The sequence below is a fragment of the Anopheles bellator genome, chromosome 1, assembly GCF_943735745.2.
Source record: "Anopheles bellator chromosome 1, idAnoBellAS_SP24_06.2, whole genome shotgun sequence".
In the NCBI taxonomy this organism is placed as follows: Eukaryota; Metazoa; Arthropoda; class Insecta; order Diptera; family Culicidae; genus Anopheles; species Anopheles bellator.
Window position 1 is genome coordinate 45,480,483 of NC_071285.1, and position 20,516 is coordinate 45,500,998.

General features: G+C 51.9%; 3 protein-coding genes across 3 annotated transcripts in view; 2 read left to right on the forward strand and 1 right to left on the reverse strand.

Moving 5' to 3' along the window:
• The first annotated feature begins 416 nt into the window (after window positions 1-416).
• Window positions 417-4,044, forward strand: LOC131215709 (transcription factor Sp4). The gene is made up of 6 exons (XM_058210100.1): window positions 417-682; window positions 759-1,465; window positions 1,585-1,669; window positions 1,738-3,164; window positions 3,238-3,352; window positions 3,436-4,044. The coding sequence occupies exons 1-6, from the start codon at window positions 542-544 to the stop codon at window positions 4,042-4,044; spliced, it is 3,084 nt and encodes a 1,027-aa protein (XP_058066083.1). The 5' UTR covers window positions 417-541.
• A 1,087-nt stretch (window positions 4,045-5,131) lies between these two features.
• Window positions 5,132-6,942, reverse strand: LOC131215710 (beta-1,3-glucan-binding protein 1-like). The gene is made up of 5 exons (XM_058210102.1): window positions 6,828-6,942; window positions 6,259-6,746; window positions 6,039-6,181; window positions 5,794-5,963; window positions 5,132-5,727 (listed from the first exon to the last, which is right to left on the reverse strand). The coding sequence occupies exons 1-5, from the start codon at window positions 6,940-6,942 to the stop codon at window positions 5,132-5,134; spliced, it is 1,512 nt and encodes a 503-aa protein (XP_058066085.1).
• A 690-nt stretch (window positions 6,943-7,632) lies between these two features.
• LOC131215712 (diacylglycerol kinase 1) overlaps window positions 7,633-20,516 on the forward strand; it is a 58,981-nt gene continuing 46,097 nt past the window's right edge. The window contains exon 1 of the mRNA XM_058210105.1: window positions 7,633-7,656. Coding sequence (XP_058066088.1) covers window positions 7,633-7,656 — 24 coding nt within the window. The remainder of the gene's footprint in view (window positions 7,657-20,516) is intronic.

The window sequence follows — 20,516 nt, forward strand, 5'->3', positions numbered from 1 at the left end:
CGTTTGCCGTTCGATGAATTCTCTTGGTACGTGTTTGCGGCCCGAAATCGTGTCCCCTGGTCGCGTGAAATGGTGCACCGTCTGTGATGCTGGATTTGGTGGCCTCGCCCCTCACCAGAGTGCAACGCGCAGAAGACTATCGGAACATTTGATTAGACGCTTCCGCTAGATAGGATTCGCTTTCGGGTGTTTGTTGTTGCGCGGGGGTGGTCCCAGGGATTGGAACACACGCAATAGTGCGTTGGGTTGAGAATTGTCCGCATATTGTGAGTCCTGGAACGCCGCGGTGCGCGTAGTCCGGTGTTTGGTAAATTTTGTGTGGTGGTCGTTCGACTGACGGATGGCGGGAGCGCGCCGCCTATTTGGATGCAGAGCAATAGAAAGCTAAACAAATACACACAACACCGCCGAACGGTTCGCTTGGCCAGTGGAACTGACGGCGTGATAAAAGCGGGAACTTTACCGTGCCGACCTCGTGCTCGTTGTTTTGTGCGTTTTTTGGCCGTGTGTTTATCACGGGCACGGGGTAAGGTGATCAACGATGGCGGGGTACAAATGCGTTAACTTTGCCGATCTGTGCCGCCTGTGCGCGAGCAGCGGCGGAGCGCGGCTGGGAATCTTCACCGACGAGGGCCGCAGGAGGAAGGTCCACAACAAAATCACCGAATCGCTGCGAATAAGTGTGAGTAGCTTGGGGCGCTTTGGGTTCCGTGAGCATTGGTGTTACTTTTTCTATTCTCCCCCATTCCTCTACGTAGATACAAGAGTCGGATCGATTGCCAAAGTCCGTCTGCAACGGGTGCCTGCGGCAGGTGGAGGCGCAAGTCGAGTTCCGGGAGGCGGTCGTACGGGCACAGAGCATGCTGGAGAGCTGTCTAAACTCACCGAAGCTGAAGAACGGTGGCAAGGTGTACATCAAGGATGAAAAGCCGAAGGAACCTGCACCCGTTATCAGTGCGCCACCGAGTATACCGCAAATCGTGACTTCCCTGCCGGTGGCGAACGTAACGAAGGCGGTACCGATGAAGCTGTCCATGGTTGGACAGAAAACCGTCCAAGCGCAGCCGGGCACTCAGATAGTGATCAACAACAACCTACCGAAGGCAACGACCAATGGGCCGGTAGTGGTCAGCAGCAGTGGCAACGTTGCGCAGAGCGTAACAATTCCGACAACGGCCACCATCATGGCACCGGGCAACAACTTTCTCAGCAGCATCATGCAGGCGGTCGGTATAACGACGGATGAGTCAAACCGAGTGGCCACCCTACCTGGCGGACAGCAACAGCAGCAGCATCACATTATTGCGCAACCACAGCTCGTGCTCCAACAGCAGCCGCAGCAGCAGCAGCAGCAGCAGCAGCATCAACAACAACAACCGAATCAACTTGCGCAGTACACGATAACGCTCGATGGACAGACGACCCTCAAGGCGAACAACGTCCACTACAAACTGCAAAACGGAACGTTGGTTCCGACGACACCGGTCGTTAACCAAAAACAGGAAGAAACGCAACAGACGTAAGTGCACCGTACACTGACCACAATGAGATCGTTGTTTAATCTTTTCACTCGGCGTCCCGCAGAACATTCACGCAGGTTGACGAGTTTATTAAAATCAAAGCCGCGACGGGCAAGCCGCAGAAACGAGAATCTCAGCAAGTGGTAATGGCACCGGTTTCTAACGGATTCGAAGTCGATTCGCTGTTACTAAGTTTACCACTTTGTTATCCTTTCAGTCCGAAACCACTCCGGTAAAGAAGCAGCGAATTATTCAGTTTATTAAACCCCCCGTGAACCAAACGCCACCGAAGGCAACACTGTCCCTGGGCAGCACTCCAACTGTTTCACCGATCGTTTCGAGTGGTTCGATAGTGTGTGCCACCAGCACCGGTGGCGGCCCCGTTACCAGTACGCCCCTGAACGGGGGCCAGCTAAAACTGGTGGCCACCGGGAACAACAAGTGTCTGGTGCCGATCGTGGTGAAAAACGATGCGTCAGGAGAGACCGCATCCGTCGGAACCGGGACGATCTCAAGCGTTCCTGCGAACGGCGCCGTGCAGTTTGTACAGATGAAGGTAGAAGCTGGCCCGGATGGCGTTTTGCGGTTTGCACCGGCACACATTAATCCGCAGCTTACGATCACTCCGCAACCGATGCCCGCACAGTACGGCATGCAGACGACGACTGGACAATCGCTACAACCGACGATGACGATCGTCCAGAACCAAAACCAGCCATCACAGCAACCATTGCCGACCGTGCTACAAGCGACAACAGCGTCTGGCCAAACGATAGGCGCCAACTATGTTACACTGATGGGTAAACCTTCGCCGGCGCCCCAAACACAACCCGATGCCAATGTGCTGCAACCGACCAACGTTGTCCTGACAGCACAGGCAGCCCCACCACAGGGCCAACAGCAGCAAACGCAGGTGCAGCCACAGCAGCACCGTCCACAGCCACCCAAAACGATCTCGACGACAAGCTATGCTCCTGCGGCCGGTACCGGGAAGCAAATGGTTAATCGCGTTTTCACGGCGCCACCGGGGCGTAAAGGAATCGTAGCCCCCGCAGCCCGAGCGAGCGCTCCAAGACAAGCGCCGGCGACCGCTCCTAAAGCAACGCAACCCACGGCATCGTTGCCTCGAAGCAGCAAGCAACCAACGGCACAGGTTAATCGCTCTACGGCCGCCACGGCGCAAACCCGGGAAGTAACGGTCGCGAAAGGCCAAACGCAAACGAGAACGTCGAACGCCAGTTCGGCCGACAGTGACAGTGGCACCGAGGGGGTGGCGGGTACTGAAGAGGAAACCGCTTTCCGCACTACCCAGTCAATTATGGCGTCGCAACAGATGACGGCCATTTCGGCAATGTCCGGCAAACAGGATCAGACGGAACAGGTGCTCGATGCGGTCGACGTAAGCATCACGACGTGCGACGTTTGCCATAAGGTGTTTGGCCGCAAAGAACATTTGGTGCAGCACCTGAAGTCTCACATCGGGCTGCGACCGTTCAAGTGCGAAGCTTCCGACTGTTTGAAGACCTTTAGCCGCAAAGAACATCTGTTGCGCCACATGGTGTCACACACCGGGAAGAAGATGTTTAACTGCGATATGTGCCAGAAGCTGTTCTCCCGGAAGGACAACCTCAACAAGCACAAGAAGTAAGTGAAGCAGATTTGGCTAACACAAACACATTTACACTCATTGGTTTCGCATTTTCTACTGTCCTCACAGAACTCACGTGGACCAGAAGTCAGCGCCGTTCACGTGTTCTATCTGCAATACGGACTTCTTTGTGAAGAGCCAATATGTGAAGCACAAAGCGAAACACGCGGATGATTCGCTGAAGGTAAAACTGAGCCGTTGGCAAGCATTTGCAACGTCCTTTCGCATGTTCTTAAGCACCCTTTCTTGCACCATCCATCCGTCCAGCTTTCAGTGAAAAAGGACCCTCCTACGGCGACGAAGGCGCCGGCACCCAAAACGATGGCACCCGTCACGGTGAACACGGTATCGCAGCCGGTTCAGGCGAAAGTATCCCACCCGCTACCGAACAGTAATGCCATCACGTCGATCGCCACAGGCCAACCGACGGTTGTGCAGTCGTTGCCGGTCACCATCACGCACACACCCAACAACGGGGCCACCATCCAGCTGCCAACGTTCCAGGCAACGCAGCAAATGCAGCAGCTCATCCAGCAACAACCGACGGCAGCATCGGTGACCACCATCCCGCAGGCGACCGGCCAACCGCAGCAGATTTTCACCATTCCCGCGCACATTAACGGGAAACAAGTTCTGCAGCACCTTCAAATCGCGCTCCCGAGCTGTATCGCCCAGCAGCAGCACACGGTGCAGACCCAATCGTCGACTGTGCAAACGCTCACGGCGACCGCGGGTGGAGGTGTAACCACACTGGCCAGTCTGGGTGGTGCCCGTGCTACGATCATCAACACCGTCGATGGCAACACAATGTTCACGATACCGTCAAACTTGCTGTTCGATTCGTCGCAGCTGATTGCGACGAGTCGTCAGTCGTAGGCAGCCGGATCGGATCTTTCGGATCGCTAAATGAACGACCACTATTGTAGCATGTGGACTATGTCTTCGTTATTGTACATTGCATTTTAAGAAGTGGCCATAGTAGGACCGGGAACACGGGGCGCATTGAAGAGGAGAGCGACCGCGTACGTTAGAGCCAGAACCGGCACCCCGCCATTGTACATTCGATCTGTGAATCTACGTAGATTTCGTTAGTTTCTGTGTTTTAGTTTTGGTACTTTCGAGGCATGATTGATTCATCGGTAATGCTAGGTGTTAAAGTAGGGGACAGTCGTTGGTCGGTAATTTTCCGTTTTCGAACCACACCGAATGCAGAAAGCACACCGAATGCAGAAATAGTTGGACATTGTGGCAATCATTAGTGGTAATAGAAACAATTAGTTTTTCCGATTCGCCCTTGCGTTAATAGCACTCGTAGAGTTTTGGTTTTCCTTCGGGCGTTGGTTTACCCCGACGCCTGGATTGGCCATAGCAGGGGCGAGATGAAGGAAGGCAAGTGTGGCGCATCACAAAGTCCCGTTTTAATTCTCACGAAGTTGTCGTTCGTGTCCGGAAAGTGGACGCGACGACATACTACATTTTAAAACATATCGCTTAGAAAAGGTTTTATTTTTAATTACATTTTAAGTTTTACAACTACGAGTCCAGTAAAATGTTCAGATAGTTACACTAGAGTTCGGTGTATAAACGTATAGCAGTAAGGATTGCGTGTGTTTTTGTGTCAAAATAAGCAAACTAACAACTCTGGCGCACGGTGTCTATCCTTTGCAGTAAAATATTGCCGCACCGCAAATCGGTCAGTGTCCGTGACGTTCGCGAGGCGCGTAATTCGAAAGTACGCCCAGTCGCACGATCACAGTTTTTATTTTCTAAACTATTTATTAAAAGCCCGTCAGCACGTCTCCTGTCCCTATGAGGACGCTTTCGTATGCCACCGGCTGAGCAGTACAAGCGTTGTAATATAGTTCCGTTTTCTGTAAGGCAACCAAATAAATGAAATGTGTCAACCAAAAACAAATGCTTGCTCTTAAAAAGTTTCGTTTCTCGGTCAGTCGGTCGCTCATAATTAAAGTGCATACACGCGCACGTAATCCACGGTCAATTCCGGTGCCGTCCACGTCCGGAACCACGTGTTGCGGTTCTGGTAGAAGAAGTACTCCGCCTTGGGGCTTGTGTTGTTCCAGGGTTTCGGTTGTTTCGATGGTCCCGTTAGGGACTGATCGGGAAAGTCCTTGATGCCACCAACACCGACCCCGAGCGATAGATAGAATTCCCGATCGAACGGTGCCAGCGGGTGTGCGGCATCCCACAGGTTGGCCTGCGTTAGGTTCCTCTGGTGAGCCTGTTGCCGGAAGTTCACCCGTATCGTGCCATACTGGAACCCGTCGATGGTGAGCGCGATCTGTTCCGGGCTCCAAACGAGACCGTACACATGAAACTGATCCCCGAAATGGTCCTCGTTTACGTTCGAGCGTAAAAAGTCGGCCCGCAGGTTGGCCGCATTGGTGATGAGCACTCCCCCCCGTAACCGGTGACCATCGACCTGTTTCCCATCGGATGCCATCACTAGCATGCGGTTGGCCAGTACGTGCGCTATCCACATCTGGCCGGAAGCGAAGTCGGCGTAACCGTAGAAATTTTCGAACGGTTGCAGTAACAGTTCTGCGAGGAAACCGAAACGAATGAACATTAAATACCCAGGATGATTGAAAAACCTTGGGACCTTACGTGGAAAAATCCAATCGCCCGTCGGGAGCTTGGCACGCACTTCGACGCGCCCGTACCGGAACCGGAAGTTGTTTTTGGTGTTCAATTTAGCCGACACCACGGGTGGTATGATGATGGCCCGTTCCGCCTTCCGCTGACACTCGTACGGGTTGTTGGTCGGTGATGTGCAGCTGATTTAGGAACGGGAACGGAGAACAGAATAATGAGCTGAGACCGAGGTGAAGGCCGCCATTGCGTGTCCTTACCCTTCCAATGTCAGCTCACCGGTACGGACACGTTCGTCGGTGTAATCTCCGCTAACGGTGGCCAACGTAGGGACGATGAAAAGGCGACCGCCCGCGATGTAACTGTTTTCCGGGAGCTTCTGGTACGACACGAACTCCGCTGCCTGAAAGATACACAAACCAGGACCCGTTAGAAGGCAGGTGCTGGACCGGAAATTAATCGTCGCCCCGTTCCGCTTGCCTCCGTGTCCAGTGGAATCCGTATTTCGTGCTGCCATTTCGTACCGAAGCTGTCCTGCTCGTCCTCGAAGCTGTCCTCGAAGATCAGCTTACCGGCACAGGTCGGTTTGCCGCCGTTGATGGTCGTCACAGTTTGGCCGCACGGGGCCACCGTCGTGGTAGTGGTGGTGGTGGTCGGGGGTTGCGTCGTTGTGGTTCGTACTGTAGCAGTCGGCCGTAACGTACTCCGTGGTGCGACCGTCGCTTTGGGTTTGTTGACCGTGTGCTTCTCATCCGACAACCAGTAGCCGGCATTCTCGAACTGCACGTAGACCCAGTAGTAGATAATGGTACCGTGCGGAAGCGGAGGTTTCACGGTCTCAAACGTCCACTGATCGGGGTGATTCGGATCCGGTGCGGTAATGTCGTCGGTGAACTCGCCCTCCTCGAACTGCTCGAACGGTTTGTTGAGGCGTGCGTGAAACGCAAACAACTGCAAACCGGCGGCGTCTGTTGCGCCGTGAAGTTTCGATTGTATTTAGAAGTTCAATGGAGGGTCACGGTGAGCCCCAGATAAGGGCCGCAACTTACCCGGTATACTGGCCCGAAAGCCACGTGGTGTTAAGTACTCGAACCGCACGGGAGGTATCCCGTAAGCCACGGTTTTTGTCACCAGCAGCGCCAGCAGCCAGTAAAAGTGCTTCATTTTGAGGCGGCTCGGAAACGGGATTCACCGGTCAAGTGACTAATAAACGGCGAGAAAAGACGCGCGAGGAGCTAATGTCTGAGTTTGCCAAGCGACTGTTGCGATACCTGTTCCGCCTGGATCGTGGAACTGGTTTCATGCTACGCCGAACTGATCGTGGCTTTGCGATCGTCTCCCATCCTGCTGTTGGTGGTGGTTCGATCTTTGAATGATCGCGATCGAAGATGTGTACGTCTCAGTGGATCGGGCCGGTCAGCTGTTGATGCTGGGTACCTGTGTGTGGGTTCCATTCTTGGGCCGTGTTTACTTTATGAGCCGACGAGGGAATCCCTTGTCGCAGCATCACAAAACGAAGACAGGTTTGGCGGTTTGTTGACTTATGATTTCTTTTTGTATCGTAAAGAATAACGGGGTTTTTTGTTGATAGAGTCGTGAAAGTATGTTTTGATTATTTGGATATTTTCAATTTATTCCACACGAATAATGCCAATTTCTTTTAAATAATAATAAACATGCGCTCGTATTTATGAACGGTGCGTAATTGCCCGAAGAGCCGCAGGCGGCGAAACGATTCCAAAAACAAACTAAGCCGACCCACAGCGAACCCCAGCGCACGGCCGTTGCCAGCAAATGATTCCAAAACATTTTCTTTCACTTTCATCCGACCCGTCGTACCGATGGGTCTTCAAAATGTTGGCCCAGCAGCGCCGAATGGTAAGTGAAATAATTTACCAACGCCACCGGCAAAGCATAACCTCCCGATGAATTAAGCCATAAATTCATTAGGCCCCCTCAGGACTAAATTCGACGAAAGCAGAAAAAAGAAACGGAGCCAACCGCTGCCGTTCGGGTCGAGAAGTTGTGGCCGCAACACGGAACCGCCTGAAGGACCCGACGGGATTTAAAGAGCAAAGAACGAACGGAAGAGATGCGCATCCACAGAACTGATCCGAGAGCCGTGCTTAGTGGCAGCGAAACAGGGGCGCAAAAAGCAAACAAAATGGCCACACTCCGTGGGCGCTCTATAGAGTAATGTACCGAAATAGTCCCGCCAGCTTTGGGCCGTGCTGGGGGCCACCGGCAAAAAAAAAACATCGAAAAATGCCGACCAGTTTGCCGGTGTTGAATAAACAAGATGTTAATTAGTCGAGAAAATGATGGCGGCCGGTCGGCGATGCGTCCTTTCGAAGTCGAAGCCTTTCGGCGATCCGGAACCGAGGTGACCGGTTGGGCTTCAGCAGGCGGAGCGCGGTGGTGGCATCAAGCTGCGCACCCCGTATTAAAAGTTTATTAGGCACAACTTTTGATGAGAGAAAACACCGAACAACTGTTTTCCGCGGTGGCCGCAAGGGTTGCTGTTGTGGGAGCGGCCGAAAGATAGTCGGAAAAATTTGGCCAGTAACGAGGATCGAAGGATTCACTGTAGAAGTTTAGAGGTGATTCGAAACGAACGTGTCCATCGTTTAGCGAAATCTTCAATCAATAGGAAAAAGGCCTTGCATAATAAAGGGTCCAAAAGGGACTATAAACTTATCACTCCGCGTTCGAGCCATGCGGTCGCGTAATCATTTTCTCCTTTTACTAACCGATACGAAGCCATACGCGTCCCGCTTGGTCGTTGCCCCTTGGTCGATCTCAATCACCTCTTGGTTGGTTTTTGTTTTCCACAGACCAATCCCTCGATTCCCCCTGCAAAGGTCAAAGGACGATGGGCCTTGCCTTCCGGCACGGGCTTCAGCTTGCATCTTACAGAAATGCTAATTTTCTTCGTGATACCAGAAACACTACGGTATCGAAGCGAAGCGAATGACGTCATAGAAACTACGATAGAACTGCGAGAAGATGGTGCGGAGCACCGTCCGGCTCCAGGGGCCCGAGGCCCCCGAGGGACACCAAAAATCGATAACCGCTAGCGGGTGGATAGTCGGCGAAAGAAGAATAGGCGACAGAGCACGCCTTCACTTCCGGTTGGGTGCCGGTTGAGGTGAGCTGGAAAAAATGTACGCCAATGAATTGGGTAGCCATTAAGGGTGTCCGGAAGGGGCGTATTGTTCTTGGAGTGGGCACTCACTCCAACGCGAGCCCCGCGCGAGAGGTCCTTCCAAGGCGTTACGCGTCGTAACGTTCCTAACGGGCGGACGAGACGACGTGAATAGGTTCAGGGCCAGGGACCGAGGGCCGTTTGATTCGTGCCCTACGTCGTCCCGTTTCGCTGACAATCCGTAAAATCAACCTGAAGCATCCACCATCGGGGAACGGTTTTCAGTCATTACGCCATCGCGTCGTCAGCGGGTGGAATTGGATGGCACCGAAAATGGACGTGATTTGTGTCACCGTCCGTCACGGATGGGCCTCCCATTGGCTCGGATGCCAGCGACGGATGCCTGTTTTATTTCCTGCCGCGCTCGGCCCAATCTTGTAATTAAGTTTGGTGATTTGAGTCGTAATGTTGGCCGAGTGAAGAGTAATCGGGCAAGGGAAACAAAGAAAAGTACAACGGGACAAGAATAGGATAATAAGAGTTTTCATTTCGTTTCGTTCACGTAACAGAACTTCGAAACGAAGCAATAGCGAGGTGAATGTATTATGCAAAGCATTGGAGAATTAAATTAATCAGTTTGACCCAAACAAATACGGGGAAGAGGAAGGAACGAAACAAAATTACGGATTGCATCCATTGTTCCATTCGCGTCACATCCACTTCAGCGAGCCAACGGTTTGCGTATGGCTGCGTGCGTTGCGAGCGGTGGAGGCGCCTCGTCCGCCATGCCGTGACACCGGAAGTGTGGTGTGGTGGTGATCAATTTATTACCCCATCGGTTTACGTACCATTTTACGAGCGACACGAAATGTGGGAAGGAAGGAAGGAAGGAAGCGTTAGCGAGAGGAGCCAGTTTGATGGGCAGTGTCCTGATGGCGGTGGTGGTGGTGGTGACGATACATAACGCTTTCCGGTCCCCATAAATAGACCGTAACCCAATTGCCAACTGTGACGTCATGTGTGCAATGAAGACGTCACCGTTCGGGCGCAAATGGCTGGCCATTAAATTGGATGACATGCATGGGCAGAAAACTGGTAAAAAGTTTCGGCGTATTTTAGTTTAGTAACTTATGGAACTTCTAATATTGTAAAAATCAATAAAGTATTGCGAACGAAAGTTTTTCCTTCCACGCCCATAACGGCCGTCAACTGCATTTAATTATCCACCAGCTTAACGAGGGTTTATTGAGTTGCACAATTATAAAGTTAGATCCCGAAAATACAGGCGGACAAGCGCGCGATTAAATGGGGCGTTGGAGGACGAAAACTTCGATCGAAAGATAATTGTTTCTCGTCACCATCGGTCAACTGAAGCTCTTTCGCGATTGCCGTATTAATGGCGCTGGGAGAGCGGAGGCCAGAGAGGCAGTGTGTTCTTGTGTATGTGTGCACCAAGCACCTAGTTCCACGTCCGGATGTCATCGGGGAGAGCCTATCATTGAAAAGACCGATCGCGGGTCTGCCGGCCTTTGGAACGTGCGATGCGGTTCGGTTCGGTACGTCACGTTCGCGCGTGCAGGATCCACAAGGCAAACTTTGGCACACGCGTCACACCACACATACACACCCAAACCGGGGTGCACGTGAAGTCGAAAAGGGACGGAACGGAGATTCGGAACGTGTTTGCGTGTGCGCGCGCAATCTCTCGCCCGTTTCCGCCGTCGTGTTCGGAAGATAGATGGGGCACAGTGGTGGTGAGCAAACAAAACAGACGCCATAGCCGGTACCGAAGCTGCCCGAAGCTGCCTCTGGCCACTGTCGTCGTCGTCGTCGTCGGCCAGCAGATGGTAAACAAACTCTCACTTTCTCACGGTCCAGACCCACTTCCTCGCGCGGCGGCCGCCCGGTGTCCGGCTTTCGGCTTTCTCACCACTCACCACCACGGTTGCCAAGGTAACTCACCACTGGCGGCCGAAGCGCGTTCGTCCGGCCAGCCAGCGGCAGTTTGTTCGGGATTTTTGTCGCGATCGGTTGCTTTGAACGGACGGACGAAACGATTCGACGACCTCACCATACAGGCGCAGCTTCGAGGGTTGGCCACGGGAGCTGGTCAGTTCGTAGTAGTGACCTCCGGACGGTCTGCGGAAAGGTGGCCATTGCGCCATAGGTACTTCGGAAGGCGCGATGGGAACAGCTTTCTCCCGTCTGCACAATCCCAAAAAATCTCTAGGAATCTCTAGGAACGCGGACAGTACTGTGGACTTTCCGCTTCCTCGTCGGCTGTCTTTGGATTGCCCAAGCGGAGCGGTTTATCTTCCAATCGGTGTGTCGCTGTGTGTGGTTGTGTCCGTGTACGGTATTTTTCCACAGCTTCTATCGCCATTTATTCCCACGGGCACCTTTTTCTTTTGTAGTGGACCCAATCTGTGTTTTGCTTGGACCGGCCTTTGACAGTGACATCGGAAACATCTGTACCCGGTGCGGTAGCTGCTACTGCTGCTGCTACCATATGGAGGCTGCTACACGTGGGCACGTGTGTTTGTGTTTGGAGTGGCGCAATCCAAGGGTATGGCCGCGGATCGGATCGCCGTGATTTGAGCGTGATGTTTCTGCTTCAAATGCCCGGTTGGTTTTGTCGTTCTCATTTCGTTTTCAGTGCTGCGCTCAGCGCGCTACGCTCGCTACGTTTTATCGGGTGGCTTGCTTTCGATCTGCAGCGCCACAGCAGCCGGTTTAAATCCCGAAGCGCACGTAAACGCATCATCGCAGTAACCTTAGCCTCTGCCCGGTTCGCTTGACTTGCTGGGTTGCTGGCGGCCAGGTGTTGCATTTCATGTTTCCCCTTTTTGTGGTGGTGTTTTGTTTGACCAAGCCCCAACCTTTTCGCACCTTCTGTGTCGGTGCTAATCCTTTCATGTGTAACCAGTGACCACGGACGCGCGTCTGTGTTGACCCAGTGCAGCTGTGAGTGTTCAAAAGCATCCAAACAATTGAGTAATGCGGTCCGGATGCGAAAATGCGGCTCGTTTTTCGTTCGGGAATTTTTTTCGTCCGTTATATTTGTTGAAAAAAATGCGAGAAGCTACGCGCACGATGGCAGTGATTTGTGTGAAATTGAATATCTGATGTAACTATATTCGTAGTTTTGTAGGAGAATTTTTCATCGGCACCCGGCAGTGTGTTCGCCGCCCAAGGAAGTGAACAGGGATTATAGTTTGGTGAGTTTTAAAGTGAGTGAGGCAAAGAAAAATTCGTTAAAGAGACGCTGTTGCTGTCGAATCGGATGACGATGATGATGGGCACGCTGATGGAAACGACGGAGGTTGGTGGTTCACTTTGATCCGCCGTACCGAGTTGCCCCGCTGAGGTCGCTAAGACGGTGCACAACAACAACATCGTAGCTTGAATAAACAGCGCGGAGAACCCGCCGCCACGAAAACGGCAACCGAAAGGGGTCACGCACGCACAGGACGCCGCAGCGAACGGAAGAAATACGAGATTTTTCCCTCCAGATATCCATTATCTTCGACAAAATATCTTCGACCCCGGCCACATTTTCGTTGGGCAAAACGCAATTGGTTAGCTTCTTTCGGGCGACGACCGGCGTGCGAGAAATTTAATGCCAAGCTACGCCGGAGCGGTAGCACCATCGTCTCGCAGAACCGACCGTTTGTTGCTGGTGCACTGAACGGTGGCCGGAAATGAGCCGAACGGAAACGTAACCCACGAACCTCCAGCTTTTGCTCCAGTGGCCGCGATTGCGAACCGATTGATTGGCCCCTCGCCGCTTGCTGCGAAAATCATTGACGCTCGTCACCCCAAAAGAGAAGGAGAGTCGTTTACAAACTAGGTACGTAATCTTCACGCTCGATCACGCAGGGCTTCCGGTCACATCTGTGGTAGCGAAACAAAAAAAATAACCCCGACACGATAACAGCTGGAGTACGGTTTTCGATATTTTCGCTCTCGGCTCTCGAACGGGCGGCAGAGTTTTACTCCACTGCAGCAAATGTTTTGACTATTTACCGTACGTTTCGGATCGTACTGATAACTGCCGAGGGCCGAAGGCCACCATTTTTGTCCCAGAAGCTGGGACAAGATAAAAAGCGAACGCTTATCTCGCGGGCGGGCTGGACCGTTTCAAGGGAATAAAAACCCCCCAAACCACCCGGTCGCCGCTGTCGAAGATGTCTCGAAGGTAGTTGCTTTGGAATTCGCTAAATTACTGAATTCCGTGGAAAAGATCCTGCGGGCTAGCTAGCTAGATCCTGCTTGGTATCTCCGTCTGCACTGCGGATCGTTAGGCAGGCATTTGAAATAACAACGTCCCGGACGATGCTTTCGCTACTTCCGTCATTCAATTAGCAAGGAATTCTGATTGCAATTTAGCTTATCGTCTTGCCACTTAAATCTTGCTCGTGGTACATCGTTGCTAATGTACTGTTGTAATGTAATGTGGTTCGGCTGAAGAGTAAGTTAAATGTAATGCTTTGTACAAACTGTGACGTAAGTCACTTATTGGGTCACGGCCCTTAGCTTGGAACGTGATTTTTGGGCGTGCAGAACTTTTGTGCTACAAAATGTATAAATATGTGAATTCCATGCAAATTGGCAATTATGGAGAAAATAAGTGAAAATCAAATATAAATGAGTACAGTTTACCACGAACGTAAATGATATGCACTTTACATTGGTTCGCTCTCTGGTTGACGAAAAACAAATATTTCTCGAAAGCAATCGGCAAATGTATCAATTCGAGCGACAAAAAGCGAATTCAATTCCATTTGCTCTGCGTAAAACAACAACATTTCCGGCGAATGCGCTCCTTATGCAACACTTTTCCCAACTGCATGCTGTATGACGTTCTTTTGTAATTTCCGCAAATTCGGTATCGAGCATATTGGACCAATATGTTGATCGAACAATCCGGCTACAGGCGCTCGGTACTTTCCGATTTTTTAAATTGTACCTCCGATTCCGGTCATGAACGTTGGTTTATGTCCTATCGGGCGTTGGTCCTGCTTTCGTACCGCCCTCCTCGTCCTCGTCGTCAACAGGAACGCAAACCATCCTCGATATTTACTCGAATTTCATTTCGAATGCACTTTGGGTTTGGCTTCGCACACACAATGTATATTCATAGGCAAGACTGTCGAATGTAAATGAAACCAAAACCTGGCAACCGTCGGGTACATCGGAAACGAGAAACTTTGGGTAGCACATTTTCGGAGTTGTTTGTTATTGGCCTCCCGCTCTCGGCCAGAAAACATCGTTACTATTGTTTTTATTTTTGCGTGTGACGCTAGTTCTTTTGAAACACCATCACACATCAATCAGGAACGCCCGGGACGATGTTGGAAAAGTAAATCCACATTTGCAGGGTCAGACTACTAAAAGTGCTTTGTAACGCTTAACGACTGGTGTTCCTAGAATCGTTTCTAATCTAGGACCTAATTGGAGTCCCTGCCAGTTGACTTTCGTTTAGACTATATCAAAATCCAGTCCACCTAGGTTCCATTCGAGTCGTTTACAAGCTACAACCCCGTTCGATTGGACATTGTTCGGTGTAAGTGTTTGTAGTAAGGTTTATGTGAATAGATTTCTTCATAGGAAATGACCCACGATGTTAGCCACCCAAAGTGTTCGATAATATAATATAGATTCTTTTCATCTGGTCGCACAAACCACAGAGGACACATTTCTGCGGCGTTTGTGACAAATAGAATATGTCAAGCACATCGATGTGCCAGCGAGCGAGTGTTGAGGTAGGTTAAGCGATGCCATGGCCCGTCTGGTGTTCTGGTGTCTGGTGGTCTGCCGCTTAACACGGATGCACCGAGCCAAGCTTGGAGCGGGCCAGTTATTGGCACTTCAGCGCTCGAGCTTCGAGAACATACCCTATTACGCCAGCATCGCTCGGCGAGATGCGATGAGACAGCGCCCTTGGCCAAGTTCGGCGTCTTCGACAACCAAAGACACGAATTACACGACTTGGGCGGTGGCGGTGTTGGAGTTAGTTTTCACGTACACCACCAGCTTCCTTCTCCGGGGAAGGCAAACTCAAGAAGTTCGTAACGAAAACTCATTGGGCCGTCACTTGATGTGGACCTGAGTGCAGCCCATAAACGTCATCAGCACACAGTGGCGAAACCGAAGGGGCGACCGGGCGAAGTGGAAGTAATGGTTTAAGAATTTTCATCAGCATTGCCGCCTGTTCTTTCTCAATTTTCTACGGACGCCCGGACCGGCCCCCGGTACGGTGTCGTGTGGGTTGAGGGTCCTGGACCGTTCCAATTTTTATCTTGCTGTTGGCGAGTTCCTCTTTTATTTGGCCCTAGCTTGGCCATAAAACTTAATAAGACATTTTCGTGCTGGCCCCGGTGGACCTTGCGCTGACGGGGACTGGCTGGTTGGCAACCTTCGCCGCTGTCCCCGGAGGTTGGAAATTGTGGTTGATGGGGTCGTTTGATGTGAACGGTGGCGACTGCATTCCGTTGTGCTGCAAACGGTTCCATTGTGGCCCACTTCGGACAGCACCACACCTCACCGACTTTTTGTAAGCGATGTTCCCGAGTTTCTATAAAAAAGACACCTTCTCGGTGAACGCGTCCTCGTTGACTGCGAGACTCCGGAATGATGAGCCGGCTTTCGTATGATCCATTCCACTTTCTGTGACGTTCGGATACGGAAAACGGGACGCTCGGACGAAAGATTAAGGAAGCTTTTGCGCCCCAAAAACCCGAATTCATGCTCCGAATGGAGGCGCTTGGTACGCCCTTCTTCAAACCATTCCAACGACTAGGGCGGACTGGGGCACAAAACATAAATTGCTTGGCGGGGATAAAAACGGAACAGAATCGCCGGTTAATCACATTACGCTCACGTTGCAGACGCCGGGCCACGCCGGTAATCAGTGTTTGACGGGGACAAATTACATAAATTAACAGCATAGCGACGCCTGGGGATCCGCAGCGACGATCCGTTCGCACGACGACGGATGATCATTGGGATTGATGTCTTAAGACGAAGGCACCCGTGGCGCAGACGGGGCCGCCGCTGGTGCTGCTCTGGTGCTGAATGTGTAATTAAATAAACATTGCCCACAGGGTGACGAGCTGTGATGTGGGCGGCCACGCCAGCGTTGCCTTCGGATGATGCTGAGCCGGTTGATGAGCAGCAAAATTCCGTCTTCATCAAACACCTGGCATAAATTAACACCAAGACGTGCCCGTGTCCCGAGGTCGACGAGATGCGCGGTGGAACCAGGTGAATATCGGTTCGAGTTCATAAACTGGAAAGTTAACCGGAATAATGAGGCGAAAGGAATGATGAACGATAATTTTTATTATTTAGGACGCCCATGATCACTTATCCTTTTTTTTTTGGGAGAAACAAACAACAACCTGGCCATCACTCTGAAGAGGGTAACGCATTAACATTTGGATTCTCACCGACGAACGATGAACGTCTGGTGGCACAAGATGTCTGTGGGCAATCGATAGATTGCATCATAAAATCGCACACCGGAGATTTCATCACATCTTCGTCCGAAACGGAACCGGATCCGATTACGTCCGGACGCAAAAATTGGACAGCGTCATCCGCGGTGTGTCTCGTGACGCACGAATGATAAATTATATTTTCCTGTCGAGCGCCGAGCACAACCACTCGGCGAATGTGTCCTTGAATTTCGGGATAGTACCCGGCAGCCGAAGGCGCTGGCTGGTTTCCTCGCGCCAGCGGAAGGCTTATGATATTACCATCGCGTTTCCCTCCGTGCGCACCGTTTGCACCATGACGGTGCCCGAAAACGGAATCATTCACCGCGGCGCGATGCTCGGGTTATGTAGCGCTATTTTTTACCCGTCAACTGGCGATTCCCGGGGCAGACCGAGGTGGCTGGCACATTCCCGCATATCGGCCCGCTGTGTCACGATGTGTCCTCCGTGATTGCTGCCGTAATCATATTTCCTATCCTCCAGGGAAGATGATGATGATAAGTACCTCTCGGGGAGCGGGCGGACAAACTGCTCCGGACGCTGGACAACACTTTCGGGTGTCGGTGTCAAGCGGTTGCCGGTAACGTTTCGGAGGCCCTTTCGGGCACAGCATAATGGGACATCGGAAGGGACGCTTCGGCAAGGGTCATCGTGTGTTATCGTACGAAAAATGGGTTGTATCGTTTCGATGCTTCGTTGCGCACGGCGCAGAACGAGACGCCTTTTTACATTAAAAACACATTAACTACATTCCGGAATTGCTGTGTGGGAATGACTCTAATTTAAGTTTATCAGAAGAACGAAACACAAATCTTATAATAGTCTGTGGATGTCCTGCTGCGAAGCTGCTACGCTAGGCCACATTTGCTAGTGAAATATGGAAATTCATCGTAAGGTACAAAAATATCTTTCGCTTCAAGCGGCGTCACCGGCGTTTCCGAGTATCCAGACTGTGCTTTCCAGACTGTCGTTCCGTCGGCCTCCGATGATACGTCGATCCGGTGATACATTACCCGCCACGTCAAGTGGCCTGTCTAATTTTAATACTCCCGCACTCCCGAAACCCAACTCGGCAAATTAGATTTGCGCTCGCGATCGCTTGTTTCGCCGCGTCCCGAAAAAGAGTAACATCATCTTAATAGCTCGCGTCACACTTGAAAATTCGTCGCCATCGTCGTCGTCGTCGTTCGGTGATGCCATCGACAGAAGGAGCCCTTTCGAAGCTGGGGAAAGATAAACAGAATTGGTAATTTACCAAAAGTCAACGCATATCAGGACACAGGGCGGCCCCCCCGCCGGTACCGGTTGCGGGAAGGAAATTAATCTGCCAGGACCACCACCAGCGCGGAGCAGGGATCGAACGCACCGGAGTTGCAAAATTGGCGTTGCACGCGCGCGCGCGCGGGAAAAATATGTTTCGAATTAATCCAATTAATTATTTTATACTTTCGTTTGTTGTTTTGCTTTCCTTCGCGTGCGCCAGTGTGTGCGGTTGGCGCGTTGTCCTCGGTGCGCACTGAGCTGAGCTGTGCGACCGTTGGTTGGGGTTGGTTTTTCCTGGCGATGTTTACCCTTCAATTTTCGTGTTTCGTGCCCACCCGCGGCCGACCGACGGTTCGTTGCAGCAATATTTGGTTAGCTGGCGAGAATCGCTCCTACTACGCGTCTCGAGGGGAGCTCACCGGGGGCCGGTTCGGGTGGGGCGAAATTAAAAGTGTATTGCGAAAGTTACACACAACTTTTTCCCACTTTTCCTACTCACGGCGCAGCGAGTTTGCAAACGCAAGATAAATTAGTTTCACGTGACCCATGGTGAGTTGTTGGCTAATCGCTTTTCCGTTTTAACGGAATTTAGTTCAAATTGACCAACGGCTCCAGGGGTTCGTGTAAGGTTTTGGTTTTGGTTTTGTCGGTGCCTGGGAAAACATCAAAATTCATAGCAAACCTCCCCGTTTAAGGCAAACGGTGTGTCTAGTTTGGTGCAAACGCTATCCGCTTTAGCCGATTCCAGAAACATTCTGTGCCCGAAACTTATCAACTCACCGGCGTGGATAGTAAAAACTCTACCGAGCGGGTTTTCCCTGAACCAGTTTTTCTTGGTTTTTGCTTCCTTCCACCCACTCAGGCCCCCCCTTCAGGACGGCTGCTTGCGCGCGCGGTGGTTATGGGCTTGTTTACGGGCCTTGTGCGCGAGTGTGCGTGCGTGGCGTACGGCGCTGTTTGACGTCATTAACCGGCTGTATGTTTTCATTTTTCTCCAATCCAATTTTCCCGGCCCGCAACACCCCCCGGCGGGGTTTCCACCCATTTTCAGGCCGAGGCCAAGAAATATATCTTCGGCCAAAACGCCGTCGGGGGCGCGGTGTGTAGTGTGTGCCGGTCACACCTTTGATCCGTTCTCCGTGTGTTCTGCCTGCGATCGGTAGTGGAACCGGCTCTTGCCCCGACACTGGGAAATGGGCCCGCTTTCCCGAGGAGGTGACCCACGTTCGCCGTGTGTTTGATGTTTGTGTGATGCCGTCAAACTCTGGGTCCTGGGTTTTTATTGTTGATGTTTCCTTCCGTTGTTCGGGTTTTTGCATACGCGTCTTAATTAAGCCCGGGCTCCTAGCCTGGAGCCGTCTCTCTTTGTGCCTGTGTGATACTTTCGGAAGAAATCGTGGTGTGGAGATTCAATTAACCGCCGGCTGGGAAGGACCACACGCTTCGGTTGGTGTTCCTTCACGTGCACAGTTTCGTGCATCAACCTTCAAATTGATAATTAACCAGACCGTCGGAACCGCGGAATCGAATTAGTTCATTCGGCATGCGTGCAGAACTCTTTGATGTGGTAGGCCGAACGGAAGATGCTGTCCCTTACGTTTCGTTGCGGTGACGGGACTTTAATTCCGTTCCAAATGAATCAATTTAATTCGGGCCGGAATTGAAAGATCGTTGAAACATCCGTTATTGCCGCGGGCCACGGCATGCATATCAAACACTGGTGCAATAATGTTTGTTGCCGCACAATCACCTACATTACGCTGCCTGCATACGCAAGTAGCCAGCCCCCGGAGTCTGTTTGCTTTCCGGACTCGTCATGCAGCCGTGTCCCCGTATGAATATTGATTGTGGCCGTGTGTTGGGCGAATCGAATCGAGTTAGGTGGTCCCGACCGTTGTTGACCCAAACCATTTATACCGCTTCGTTTGGCGACAAGTTTAACTTGTCAAAAACTTTCACAAAACAATCCACCTCCGAGGATCCACACCCGGGAACCCGGGAGCAAGACACAGTACACGTCTGCGACAGTCCCGATGCAGGAAAGTTAGCTTATGTGCTGCTCCTGGAACGGAACGCCCTTTTCGGTTTGCGGTATGAATGGCGAGTTGCTGCACCGTTGCACCATCGGAACGTGTTCCTATCTCCGGCCACATCGCGGAACTCCGGGAAAGTTCACCTATCAACGGCATCATCGGGCCGAGAGTGCTGGGGCACGAAATGTGCATCGATAATGGAACATCTCCTTCACGAGTCGGCGATGGCCGACGATTGCCGGCGGCCCGGCCGTAACTCGGCATGGTGCATGGTGTTTTCGCGCCGGCTTCGGACCGGATCCGGTGCATCCGGTCCGCCCGGAAGTGCCAGGATATTATTTGCATCGCATCGTTCTCGGATCGGATCGCCCCTTCCGGGCAAAAATAACAACAGAAAACGTGGAGCGGAGCGAACTTCTCGGTGCATTGTGGGGTGCCCCGGTGCACAGCAGATGAAATGCAAACCGCCCGGACCCCGGACCCCCGGACTCCGCCCCGTCACCGATGTGCACACGTGTCGCTACGGTGCGTTCCAATTTGTATGATTTCAGTTGCAAACCATGCTCTCGGGCGAAATGTTTACCCTTTCATCTCGGCTCTGCTGCGCTGGGGGATTGTGTTTTTTTTGGGGTGTTTGGGGAAAATATGAGTTCCCTGCTGGAGGCCGGAGCCTCTTTCGGGATGAGGAGCTGAACTGCAGTTGATTGGGGTGGACTCTCGCACGCGGTGCGTTGAGTGCAACCAACACTACAAAGTTGGACCACTTTTTCGTCCGATAAAAGGGCGGCTTTCTCGTGT

Excerpts from the sequence above, each read along its gene's own strand:
- LOC131215709 (XM_058210100.1), top strand. The coding sequence starts at position 542 with ATGGCGGGGTACAAATGCGTTAACTTTGCCGATCTGTGCCGCCTGTGC. Across the intron at positions 3,165-3,237 it reads AACCTCAACAAGCACAAGAA|AACTCACGTGGACCAGAAGT; the intron begins GTAAGTGAAGCA and ends CTGTCCTCACAG. Across the intron at positions 3,353-3,435 it reads ACGCGGATGATTCGCTGAAG|CTTTCAGTGAAAAAGGACCC; the intron begins GTAAAACTGAGC and ends CCATCCGTCCAG.
- LOC131215710 (XM_058210102.1), bottom strand. The coding sequence starts at position 6,942 with ATGAAGCACTTTTACTGGCTGCTGGCGCTGCTGGTGACAAAAACCGTG. Across the intron at positions 6,747-6,827 it reads CTTTCGGGCCAGTATACCGG|ACGCCGCCGGTTTGCAGTTG; the intron begins GTAAGTTGCGGC and ends ACGGCGCAACAG. Across the intron at positions 5,964-6,038 it reads GGTGAGCTGACATTGGAAGG|CTGCACATCACCGACCAACA; the intron begins GTAAGGACACGC and ends TTCCTAAATCAG.